At 36.3% G+C, this 13,227-nt stretch overlaps 1 protein-coding gene across 4 annotated transcripts; it reads right to left on the bottom strand.

The window, feature by feature from the left end:
* Positions 1-14: 14 nt before the first annotated feature.
* Positions 15-13,202, bottom strand: ift88 (intraflagellar transport 88 homolog). 4 transcript variants are annotated; one of them, XM_048194206.1, is made up of 29 exons: positions 13,022-13,202; positions 12,584-12,670; positions 12,447-12,509; positions 12,270-12,329; positions 11,929-11,982; positions 11,399-11,462; positions 11,181-11,250; positions 10,956-11,046; positions 10,765-10,869; positions 10,581-10,683; positions 10,357-10,471; positions 10,013-10,244; positions 9,858-9,928; positions 9,668-9,754; positions 8,346-8,445; positions 8,166-8,171; positions 7,866-7,952; positions 7,562-7,748; positions 7,297-7,405; positions 7,021-7,171; positions 6,333-6,448; positions 6,192-6,244; positions 6,024-6,089; positions 5,828-5,934; positions 5,412-5,472; positions 3,561-3,605; positions 1,711-1,758; positions 625-738; positions 15-410 (listed from the first exon to the last, which is right to left on the bottom strand). In XM_048194206.1, the coding sequence occupies exons 2-29, from the start codon at positions 12,668-12,670 to the stop codon at positions 289-291; spliced, it is 2,574 nt and encodes an 857-aa protein (XP_048050163.1). In that variant the 5' UTR covers positions 13,022-13,202; the 3' UTR covers positions 15-288. The 4 variants fall into 4 exon arrangements, with proteins under 4 accessions (XP_048050163.1, XP_048050164.1, XP_048050165.1 ...); XM_048194207.1 differs by lacking the exon at positions 8,166-8,171 and having other exon boundaries at positions 13,022-13,196; XM_048194208.1 differs by lacking the exons at positions 3,561-3,605; positions 8,166-8,171 and having other exon boundaries at positions 13,022-13,193.
* Positions 13,203-13,227: the final 25 nt, after the last annotated feature.

The raw sequence follows: 13,227 nt of genomic DNA, 5'->3' as shown, positions 1-13,227 counted from the left end.
GATGCCGACGAAAAGTCTATAAAACTAGGCTTTAATATTTCACACAAAACATGCAAACATCTTCAACTTTGTTATACTGGTCTTATGGTTTCATACTGAAAAATCTTTTTTTTTTAATTGCACAAAATTCATTTTTCCCTAAATGCAAGTATATACAATACATTGCTATTATAAAATATAGTAAAGCATAATGAAGTAACAATTAAGTATTTTTAATCTACAGTGCTATTGGTTGAGCTTGAAATTCAAACAAATGACTTTCCACTGAACTGAGCTCTGTTGCACACGTCACTCAGGCAGTAAGTCATCTCCCAGCTCTTCGTCAGCAAACTCATCTTCCTCTGTGCGTTTCCTCACTGCTGTTTTTGGTCTCTGCATTTGAGGCCCCAATGGATCGACATAAGAAGCATCTAAAATTATGAATACAACAGGAGCAATACATTGTAATGAGTACAGGCCAGGCTAGAAGCATTTCTCCCTTCACATGAATGAGAAAACTCTAAGCTATTATATAAATCAGTCATTATTTCATTATTCTACCACAATTTTATCTTTATTTGATTGTATATTGGAGCAACAATGACAAGAAACTCCTTAAAAATAACAACCATTGTTGTTCCTCACCTATTTCCTGCTGAGTGCTGGCCTCATACGGTTCATTGGACCCAGGAAGAGTTTTCAGTTTAACGCTAAGCCTCTCACCCTTGGCGCTGGTGCCATGGTTGCTCTGTCCACTGTCTGAGAAAACACATCCACATGTTGGACTTGCAAACATTTCTGGAGTGAGTGTTATTTTACAGCAGTGTCTGAACAGAAGAAAAAAAAGACATTGGCATTTGAGCTGCCATCGTCGACAATGCGAGCCATGCTGTGTTAGAATACTGGTAAACAAAACAAAACAAAATTGAAAAGCTCCAGCTCCAGCTCCAGCTTGCACTTGAAGCAAAGGCTCTGTGGCACTAGAATCCTAATTAAAGTAAGTTCAAAAGAATTGCATAATTGAAAGCAATTGTGTTGCACAAAGACAGCGGCACACAGCTGCATTTCACATCTTGGCTGTGATGACAGGAACAGAGTGCTGAGGGGCAGATGTGAGACTGGAGTCTGGCAGGCAGGTAACTGAGAGCTTTAAATGTCCCTCAAAGGCATTAAAATGACAAGCCTTTTGCTGACATACAGTAGTTTTCCCAACCCTGTCCACCTAACTGAGGAATCATGTCAGAATCACGCTTAAATATTTATCACAAAAACCAAAATCTAAATAAAAACGGCCTCAGAGACTGTTTAAAAAATCACATTTAATGTGACAGCAGTTTATGTAATAGACAAAGTACAGTAAGAATCTGTTGATATCAATTGCACTGTTGTTCAGGAGTGTACTTGTGAAATATTTCACTGGTTTATTTGCACTCAGTGCTTTGCAAACAGAAAGGGTGCTGGAAACACTCTGTCAGACAGTGAGAGCGGGATATTCCCTGGAAATAGTGGTTTTGGCAGATAGGACATTTTCAGGCATTCACAGCACATGTTTGTTTTCTATTGAAATAATGTCCTTGGATGCTGTATCATTACGGGAAAACTTCAGGCATTAAATCATCATTTTGACATATGGATAAGCAAGTTCAAGTTTTCCATGAAGCTATGAGTTTTTCATTTTTAATCATCCAGAGGATTGATCAAATAAAGTGCACAGTGAAATACAGTACATACCTCTGCCCTGCTGCAGCACAGGACTATATTTAGCTTCAGAGCGAGAAACTGCAAAGAAAAGAAAGGAAAAAGAAGACAGATCTCTGAAGAGACAGTGGAAAGGCTGGACAGAGAGTTGAGAGTTGAGATAGGCCTATAAATTAGGTTGCACCATGCAACAATGAAGATTTTTGTGTGTGAATAAAACGGTAAACCTAGCATTATGTATTGAGTTCAGTTATGACCGCAGGGCTGAATGTGAGGAATGAATGGAATCTGTAATAAAGTGCAATAACGGGTGCAGTAGCAGCAGTTTATTCATGAGCACAGTGCTTAATTTGTAAATTAATAATTGCCGGATCAAAAACAGCACTTAAAAAAATGGCACAGCTATAAAAGCATCATTCACAAGTTTCTGCACAGTCCTAACTACAGCCTAGTGTATTATTCTGTCATGCATCTAGCTACTCAGTTGATCAGTGATATTCTCTCTCACCAACGACATCATTGCCTTTTCCATTAGATCAATTTCTGACTGATTTAATTCCGGTTGCTCATGTCTCCTGCTATCCTGATTAGTATCAGAACTGTCCAGGGGTGCAGTTCCATCTTCTCTTTTGATCAGTAACACCATCACCTCTACTTGGGGATATGAAAAATATAAATATGCTTGACTGTCTTACATTTTTAGCGATATTATTTTTAGAATAATTTGTCAGGTATATACACTATCTCCAAACTTTCCGCTGTTCACTGCACGCCAAACAACAAGTAGTAAGCACCAACCAATGAGTGATTTTCAATTTAAAGGGTTAGTTCACCAATTAAAATGAATTGTCATTAATTACTCACCCTCATGTCGTTCCACACCCGTAAGACCTTCATTCATCTTCGGAACACAAATTAAGATATTTTTGATAAAATCCAATGGCTCGGTGAGGCTTGCATTGACAGCAAGTTAATTTACACTGTCAATGCCCAGAAAGCTACTAAAGACATATTTAAAACAGTTCATGTGGCTACAGTGGTTCAACCTTAATGTTATAAAGCGACGAGAATACTTTTTGTGCGCCAAAAAACAAAATAACGACTTTATTCAACAATATCTAGTGATGGGCGATTTCAAAACACTGCTTCATGAAGCTTCGAAGCTTTACGAATCTTTTGTTTCGAATCAGTGGTTCATAGCACGTATCAAACTGCCAAAGTCATGCGAACCATTGAAATTTTGAAACACTTATGGTGAAAATGACTTTGGTGCTCCGAACCACTGATCTAAACAAAAGATTTGTAAAGCTTCAAAGCTTCATGAAGCAGTGTTTTGAAATCGCCCATGATCACTAGATATTGTTGAATAATGTCGTTATTTTGTTTTTTTGGTGCACAAAAAGTATTCTCGTCACTTCATAACATTAAGGTAGAACCACTGTAGTCACGTGAACTACCGGTATTTTAAAGATGAACGAAGGTCTTACGTGTGTGGTGAGTAATTAATGACAGAATTTTTGTTTTTGGGTGAACTAACCCTTTAAAAAAGCTGATTGTTCAAAAATATATATGTTGAGGGCCAATAGCAAAACACAATCTCCAAATACATCTGCATAAACCTGCGCTTGCTTGGTCTCACTCTTTCTCTCTGTCTCACATGCAAGTATGCACTGTCACCATGTAATGCACTTTTTTAATGCTGGATTGTTTAAAAACAAAAGCCGGAATGCAAAAATACAAAATCTGATATTTTCCGTAACAGTATCCGGCTCAAATTAAACACTGCCTGAGCAGAATGCAGTGCCATGCTTCTTGTAATAGTTATACAGGAGGAGTGTGTGATCTCTTCCTTTAATGTAATTCTGTAGTGAGTGTAGTCATACCACTGGCTCTCAGAGGAGGGGTATTGATGGGGCTTGAGCTGCTCCCTTTCAGGTGTACAGCCATGAATAGAATAACAGAGATAAACAATTAAAGAGAAGAACAGATTACTAACAAAATGAAGATGAAGCTGACAAAGTAAAAGAATGCAGGAAAATAAAATGCCTTCTGTGAAGGAGAAATTAAAGGGTTGGTTCAACCAAAAATGAAAATTCTGTCATTAATTACTCACCCTTATGTTGTTCCACACCCGTAAGACCTTCGTTCATCTTCAGAACACAAATTAAGATATTTTTGATGAAATCTGAGAGATTTTTTTAAATCTACAATTGAAAGCAACGAAATTACCACATTCAAGATCCAGAGAAGTACTAAAGACATGTGGTAATTTTGTTGCTTTCTATGGGAGAAAACCTCTCAGATTTTATAAAAAAATATCTTAATTTGTGTTCCGAAGATTAATGAAGGTTAGGGTATGGAACAACATGATACTCAATGACAAATTTCATTTTTGGGTGAACCCTTTAAGTTCTGTCCCGTTACTGTCAAAATGAGTGATTTCATGAATGCGATTATATGCTGTGTCTGACTGGCTGTAAATAAATTACACTACCATTCAAAAGTTTTGGGCCAGAAAGATTTTTTGAGAGAAATTTGAAAGAACTTAATCAGGAAGAATGCATTAAAATTGATCAGAAGTGACAGTAAAGACTTTTATAATGTTCCAAAAGATTTATATTTCAAAGAAATGCTCAGGCATGTGATCAGCTAAAGACAAAAAAAAAGAAAGAAAAGAAAACCTGACCACATATAACCGTTTGATGAGCAGCAAATCAGCATATTAGAATGATTTCTGAAGGATCATGTGACACTGGAGTAATGATGCTGAAAATTCAGCTTTGCCACCACTGGAATAAATTACATTTTAAAATATAATAGAAAACTGTTATTTTAAATTGTATAATATTTGACAATATTACTGTTTACTGTATTTTTGATCAAATAAATGCAGTCTTGCTGAGTATTCTTCTGCTGAGACTTCTTTCAAAAATATGAAAACATTACTAACCCAAACTTTTGAATGATAGTGTATGCCTTTTACCTGGCTTATTTTTCACAGCAATAGGAATTTTGACGAAATTATTTTATGAAGAACCCAAGTCAACCGACCACTTAAGTAGCTTCACATCATGTCTGAACTATACTACATAAAGCAGGCAGTGATCATACCACTGGGCTTCTTGGGGTTTGAGCCGCTTCCTAATGTGTTAGAAGATGTGAAAAGAAAATATTAGAAGAAGAGAGAGGTGAGATGCAGTAAGAAGCTGATAACAATCACTTTTTTGAAAATGAGTGTGTACTGCATGACCTTTAACCCCAGCACTGCCTGAAGCTGATAACTGAACATCACCTGATGTGAGATCCACATCTGATGTCCCAGAAGAGAAGTGAAGAAGGAAAAAATTATATTATTACTACATTATAAACTTAAAATGAACCAAAATCTAAAGGGGAACTGTTGGATTTAAATCTCTAAATCATGTGATTTAGTTTAGTCCTAAGGGAAAAGGTGTCTAAGGCACATTTATTCTCTTTTTTAAAAAAGTCACATCACAGGACTAGCAGTCTCCACTAAGTCTGTCCACCTGGAGTCACCATATTAGGGCAGTTACAGTCATACCGCTGGGTTTCTTAGGGGGAGTGTGTGTAAGGTTTGATGTATTTCCTGTTTACCAAGAGAGGCGGATGACAGGTTGATGGAAAAAGTAAAGTAAGAAGCATGCGTGGAGTTAATGAGCAGTATTTTATCTCGAAAGTTGATTGATGAGGTTTAGTTAAAACCGTCCACTCACCACTGCCAGCGCTGCCTTCCCTGCGACCTCGAGCACTGCTCTCCCTCCCAGATCTCACCCTCTGTGTGTGGGAATAACAGCATGCTGTCAAACACAGGCCATTTCTCCAGCTCTTTATTTTATTTAAGCGGGGAATGGGCTTAAATATTTTATATACAGACCAACACACAGGTTACTCAATAATCAACCATAGGTTTACTGGCTAAAGGAACAAATGAAGAAAAAATCCAGGTAATTTCTCTCTCTCTTTTAGTTTTCAATTCTAAAATATAAAACTCTCCACACTTGATTTAGAGACAGTCGTTTATCCCTCTAGACAGTTATATGTGTTTTTTATTCAGTCCTCACTTGCACCTTTCTATTTAAGGAAGCAAAAGAGGCCAGCATATAAACAGCACCAAGAGAAATCAGGGTACCTGCTCTCTGATCTCCTTCATTTTTTCAACTTTCTTCAGTTTGGTGGCATAATCCTGCACCTCTTTTAGTCCCATATCAGTGCACAGCCTGACCAGGAAGCGTAGACCTGCCCGATAGATAATGACATGAGATGCAATACTACTAAATAGACACAGAGAATCAAAGTTTAAAATAAACTTATGTTGAGCACATTACATTCAACATTTTCAGGAAATTTCCGATGAATGTCCTTGTAGGTCTCAAGTGCCTTCTGATAATTCCCTAAAAAAAAAAAGAAAAAAATATAAATCAGGACTTTGAAGGCACCGAGATCACAGCTTATGGCTCAATTTATTAAATGCATTATTATTGTCAAGTTCATACCACTTCTCCTGTAACAGCTAGCCACCATCAGCTGCCACTTGACCTGTGTTGGTCTGAAATTCATGATATGTCATTAATATAAATATCTCCACATACATGCAGAATATTCATGATAAATACATATGATATTTAGTGACTTACTGAATAAGGGTAGCTCTCTCAAAGTACTGAATAGCTTTCTCACAGAACTGGGTGTCAATGTAATATGCTCCCAACCATTCGATCACACTAATGTTTGAGGGAAAATACCTGTACGACTGAAATAAACAACATCATATAATCATTATTTAAAATGTTACCTCATTCAAATATTTTTCTTTAGAATAACTTAAGTTTTCTAACAGACAACCATGATTCATAATGACTGTAATTCATAAATTATACAGAATATTCTTTCTAAATATCCACTAAAATCTGGACTGTGATCTGTATGATAGGCAACTATGCAATATCATTTTGTCTAATATATATGTCTAATATATATATAGATAATATAGAGATAATTAAATATTTATAATTAATTAAATTTGTATTAATTTAATTTTAGATTTATTAATTTGTCATTATTACATATTAGTTACATTTAACTACAATTTAAAACATGAATTAAATAGTTCTAAATACAGCTATTTATTTGAAAACAATGATTGCTTGATTTAGATTTTTATATTTAGGTGGAAAATCATTGATTCCTTTTTTTTTTTTTTTTTTTTTTAAGTGCCATTTCTAGTCCTGCATTTATTTTATTCAAACCACATCAATAGTTTGAGATATGACTGATGAGCATGTCATGTCAAGCAGTGGTTTTAGGGAAAAACATTTTTTTCACCTCATAATAGTACTGGAAGGCCTGAGATTTGTCTCCTTCATTGTCATAGAGGTCTCCCAGTTTGGCCAGCACCTGGGCATCTGTGGGGGTCACACTGGTGAGCTGCATCAGCCACTCAATGGCCTGATGAGGGTCCTCCAACATCTCATATCTAAAGCTGCTTAAGGAATATGACTCTTAACAAGCACTTATCATACTTATGTCATGCTATTTATTTCCAACTGAAATTCCACAAACTGTCATAGAACAGAATGCTGATGTTTTAAGGAAGGATACAGATTAGCCAGCTGGTACATGACCTGAGCACTGTTTCTGAGGATAGCGTGCAGTTTGAGGAAGCAGTCCAGGGCTTCCTCCAGCCTACCCAGCCTCTTATAGGTCAAACCTGCATGAGGATACAGAGATTTCTGCTTTAAAAGGATTTACATTATTAATGCATAGTCTTGGTCTCAGAAACATTTTAAATGTAGAAAATGAGCATGTATGATGTAAAATGTACATGCAGTGTAACCCTTAGGATGTCATATTTGTGACAGCAGACCTAAGTTATAGAGGGCTTCGGTACAGGACGAGTCATTGCGAAGAGCCTCCTTGTAAAACTCTGCTGCTTTCTCATAGTCCTCTTTCACAAACACTGTGTTGCCTTTGTTAATGAGGGCAGCAGGGTTATAGCGGTCGGCGCTCATGGCCAGCTCAGCATAGCGGTCAGCCTGGTCATAATCTTTTTCCTGGAGAAGACAGCAAAAGAAGCAAAGCAAGAGCATATCTGTGAGAACCTGTATTTATGTGATAAATACAGCAATTTCCAATTCTTTAATGTCAATGCTTTATAGTTCTATACTCACCAAAAAGTAGAGAAAAGATAGATTAGTGGCAGCGGCACTTTTTACCCGACTGTCCTTCTTCTCAAACATCTTTAGCGTCTCCACTGCCTGAAAACAAAGTAAGTGATTAAGCATATTCATAGTGTTAGTGACATAAATAGATGTTTCACTATATTTTCTTTGAATAATACTCTTGAGATACATCACATTACATTTGCTACTACATGAAATGAATGAAGCAAGGTAACACAACACAACATCAGCACACATATACAGGGCTTACTGCAGACACACACAGGTTCTTCAAAAACGCAAACATACCTCAGCCTCAAGAGTCATGCAGATGGACAGGCAAGAAAACAAAATAAAATGGACCATTGAATGTGAAAAGTGTTAAAAGACAGAAACAAGGGTTCCACACAGACATAGAGCAAAATGGCTCTCTTCTGTGGTAATATGTTGAATGCAACGCAATTTGAGTGTCTCCAGGGTCAGATCTACCTGTTTGAAGTCCCTCTGTCTTAAGTATGTAATAGCTTTATTGATCTCCAAGTCATTTGCAAGCTCCACATATTGTGAACCCTTCACCATGTCCACACACCTAAAAAAGGACCAAATCAAGCTTCAGCACAAACTGAATGAACAGTTATGTTATTCTGTTATAAATGATCTTAAGTATTAATAAAGAATTATAACTATTCAAAATAAATACTAAATTGTTAAAGGGTTGACAATCAATTGAATAACAATATTGTAATACTTCACCCAAAAATGAAAATTCTGTCATTAATTACTCGCCCTCATATCGATCCAAAGCCATAAGACCTTCGTTCATCTTCAGAATACAAATTAAGATCTTTTTGATGAAATCTGAGAGCTGTCTGACTCCTCCATATACAGCAATTTAACCACCACTTTCAAGGCCCAGAAAAGTACTAAAGACATTGTTAAAATAGTCCACGTGACTTCAGTCAGTGGCTCAACCTTAATGTTATGAAGTGACGAGAATACTTTTTGTGCCCAAAAACAAAACAAAAATAACAATTTTATTCAACATTTATTTATCTCTTCTCTTCCATGTCAGTATACTGACGTAGAACCCAGAAGCGCTGCACTGTCTAAACAACGTAAACCACGTAGGAGAATGACACAGAAGAGAAGAGATTGTTGAATAAAGTCATTATTTTTGTTGTGTTTTTGAGCACAAAAAGTATTCTCGTTGCTTCATAAAATGGACTATTTTTATGATATCTTTAGTAACTTTCTGGACCTTAAAAATGGTGGTTAAATTGCTGTCAAAAATGGATTAGTCAGATACCTCTCTGATTTCATCAAAAATATCTTAATTTGTGTTCTGAAGATGAACGAAGGTCTCACGGGTTTGGAACGACACGAAAGTGAGTAATTAATGACAGAATTTTCATTTTTGGGAACATCATGAGCAAGACTTGCGATTTAACGCCCTCTTGTGGAATACATAAAGACTTTAATGTTTTTGAAAGATGTCTCAAGTCTCTTATCTCTTACAGTAAATTACAGTAACATTATGAATTATTAATATAATATAAAATAACTGTTTTCAATTGTAATGTTTTAAAATGTAATTTATTCCTGCTATAGCAAAGCTGAATATTTGAATAATAAATGCATAATATTTTTGTGGTGATGCATTTTTAATACAACAAAGATATATCTTTTCAGGATTCATTTAATAAAAAAGAACAGCATTTATTTGAAAAATAAATCTTTTGATCAACTTAATGCATCTTTTCTGAAAAATCTTAATGACTCCAAACTTTTGAACAATAGTATAAGCTACTTACCAGTCAAACCCAGCTGCAAATGACGACTCAATGGCTGGAGCAATAAGCTTGGCTGAGGTCATAATGTATTTTTCTGCTAATGCTTTCCTAGAAGGAAAAACAAAACAAAATGCAGATACAGATGCAAAGATTAATAAATGCCAAGCTGTAGTATGATAGATCCAACAGAATGTGCAATACATTATAATACCTCTCCCTTTCCATTTGGTGAAGCTTATCATTCTTTATAGCCTCAATCACCATGTTTGCATGAGAGTCATCCTGAAATGTAAAAAATAAACGTGAAAAATAAGCTGTAATTCAGTTGAAATGTATGACTAACAAAGATTTTAACTATACACTCACATTTGCAGGGATATACTTGTCTTCATCATCAATATCGAGGGGCACACAAATGAGCTTCTGAAAAGCTCTCTTCATCCTTTCACGGTCTCCAATGGCATAGTAGCACAGGATGAGGTTGAAGCCTGTCTTTATGTTGGGACTCTCACTCATGATGTACTCAAAGGATGTGATGGCATCTGAGTACTGGCCCATATGTATGAACACAACACCAATGTTCTGCATGATCTTGATCCTATACAATAAGGGAAAGTTACACATTGAAAATCACGCCAAATTGCTTACAACCTGAATAAGTTGAACAAATACGCAGTTCACACAACAAACGTACTAAACTAAGTACTGACCTCATTGCATTGTGGGCATTTGAGATCTGATCCAAAGCCATGCGGTAAAATTTGATTGCTTTTGTGTAATTCTTTTGCTTGAAATATATATTTGCCATGTTTACTTTCAATCGTCCTATAGTAGGGAAAGTGGTTATAGAAAACCTAAAATTAGAAACACATTTATATCAAAGAGAATTGAATTTGAACTAAGATATTTTAAATAATATTTGAAATTCGCTCACCGGCATTATTGAACATTTTGTTCTTCACAATGACTTGGTACGTGTTCAAGGCCTCAGTGTACATGTCATTATTGGCATATTGGTTTGCTAAATTAAACAACACCTGAACAAAGCATAAATATGTAATGAGAATTTTCAGAGTTTTCAGTCAAGACATGTATTTTATATGGAGCAATAAACTCACAGAGTAGGTCAGATCCAGATTGATGTGGTCTGCGGTGCCTGTTTGTTCTCTCTGTCTCACCAGAGCCCTTTCCTTCCTGCCCGCCTCTTTGGCTTTCTCTAGAGACTGGAGAAAAAAGATAATTCAGCATCTAAATATTCATCCTTCAAAAAAATAAAAATCAGGTATAGCAGTTATAAAGCTACACCCACCAGCTGAAGATCCCCACGAGCATGAGCGAGACAGCTCTCCTCTATCAAATCATTCACCTTCTTTTCCAGGATCTTTATCTTTTCCTCTGGACTGCACAAGAAAACAAACAATTAGACCAAAAAATTGTGTCCATCTCCAAGTAAAACTAAAGATGTCAAGGAGGATCTAATAAACAAAACTTGTCAGTTGCTTCTCAAGCACTATGAAAACAGATGGACACATACGTGTCTTCGTTCTGTTTCTCTAATGGAGGGGCTGGTCCTTTTGCTTGTCCCAGTGGATCAAACACTGAGCCTGAAAATTCAAACAATTAAAATGAAGGAGCCTATCATATTTTCCACCAACTCAGAAGTTAAAATGTATTCTTTCAGTATCATTATGAGACAGTTAAACTGAATTCCTGGACAGCACATGTGCAAGAGGGTTTAATGTGCGAAAGCACCTCTAGCTATAGATGAAGAGTATCCTGCTGCCCGCACTGCAGTCATGGGACGAGCCGCACCGTCCTGTACAACATACCACAAAAAAATAAATAAAATTATAAAATTTCATTGCATTTTACATATAGAAAAAATAAGGAGAACCAAATACATAAGAATAAAAATGGAATGCATAAGAAATAAAAATAACAGTAAAAACAGAGAATACCACTATCTGGATGGAAGAGTTAGAAAGTTTCAGGGAGTTTTTTGTTGTCTGTCAATGTGGATCTAAAAGGATCTATCCATCAGATCAGATCTAAATGGATCTTCCTCACACAGAAGGATAACTGTAAAAATATTTATGTCAGGTAGCTGTGCGTTTAAACAGACAAATCTTCCTGGACTAACTCTGTCAGAGGTCCATCCAGGGATAACAAATGCTTACTTTCTAATTCTCCCAGCTCTTTCAACCAGACAGCAAGACTTAAAATGCAATAAGAGTCAGAAATAAAAAGATGATACATAAAATAAACAAGAGATCGAGTCCCACCTGAACAGCTCCAGTCATAGGCCTTCCCATCGCAGTGCCAACAGGAATCCGAGACTGGAATATTAACATCAGAAATATAAAGACATAAGAGAAAATAAATAGAATCAACTCAGCCTCGCAATCCCTTACTTAAGCAAATAAATTCAATTTCTATCTAACCATAAATGCATTTGTTTTTCCAATAATTGATTTGACAGTCTTGATTCTGACTGTATATGCCCTGACAGCTTTCTTCTTGATTATAAGACATAATACATTCTAACATGCCATCAAGCCAACTTAAAAAGCTATTTTATTTTGAGTCAGAAATGTAGTAGTGTAAATCCATGTGCTCCTCTCACCCCATAAGCTGTTCCAATCGGTCGCCCTCCAATAGCAGTGCCAGGATATTTTGCGGTCATCTATTCAAATAATCAAAAATAAATGTAATGTCTATTGTGAATGAAATATTGCTGTGTGCTGATGTGCTTGTGCTTCCATACAGCACCTTCTGCAGCAGATCAAGCAATTTAACTTACAGGTGGTCTTCTGCCATGACTTGTCCTGACGGCCTGCTGAAAGCCCACATCGTTGTGAAGGTCCTGCAGGGACAGGAAAATGATGATGCAAAAGCAAGTTCGCAAAATGCATGTCTAAGGTGTAAGTATTTCTGCACCTCTGAGTCAAAAGTCGGATTGTAATCATTGTAGCCTGTATACAAATCATCCTCCTCTTCCTCTGGGACAAGATGCACGTTCTCCATCTGAAAAAACAAACAAAACAAAACCCATAGAAGTCTCTGATGCTATTTGTCGATATTTTTAATACATATTTAAAACATTATATTTGGATAAACAGGAGGCCATATAGGCTAATTATTTATCCAGCCTATTGGGAACATATTTAAAACAAGAAAAGAAAGAAGAAACTCTTAGGCAATATTTTGAACAAATATGCGAGTTCTTCTATTACAAACATTTCTTGACAGATAACTACACCGTTACACGGCTAGTACGTGACCACACCTCTTATCTCGTATACAAGTTATTTGCCAACATCTTTGGTTGTGAATTATGATAATTTAACATACCCGAAAAAAGAACAGTTTGCTTACCTAAGAAAAGTGCAAATTAATGGCCGTATTAAGCTGAAATATCCTGAAAAATAGCGTCTGTAGCCTAGCAGCACCTACAGCTCGCTAACTAAGCTGAGCAACACATCGGTTGCTAGGATACAAAGAGGGGTTGCCTTTAGGCACACAAGAGAGATTTTGCCATGTTTCGATGTTACATTGATTATGTTCGTGTCTTTAAATATTGT

The sequence above is a fragment of the Megalobrama amblycephala genome, linkage group LG6 (genome assembly GCF_018812025.1).
Source record: "Megalobrama amblycephala isolate DHTTF-2021 linkage group LG6, ASM1881202v1, whole genome shotgun sequence".
NCBI lineage: Eukaryota > Metazoa > Chordata > Actinopteri > Cypriniformes > Xenocyprididae > Megalobrama > Megalobrama amblycephala.
The sequence above is the reverse complement of the archived record's forward strand: the minus strand, read 5'-3'. Positions and strand labels throughout refer to the sequence as shown.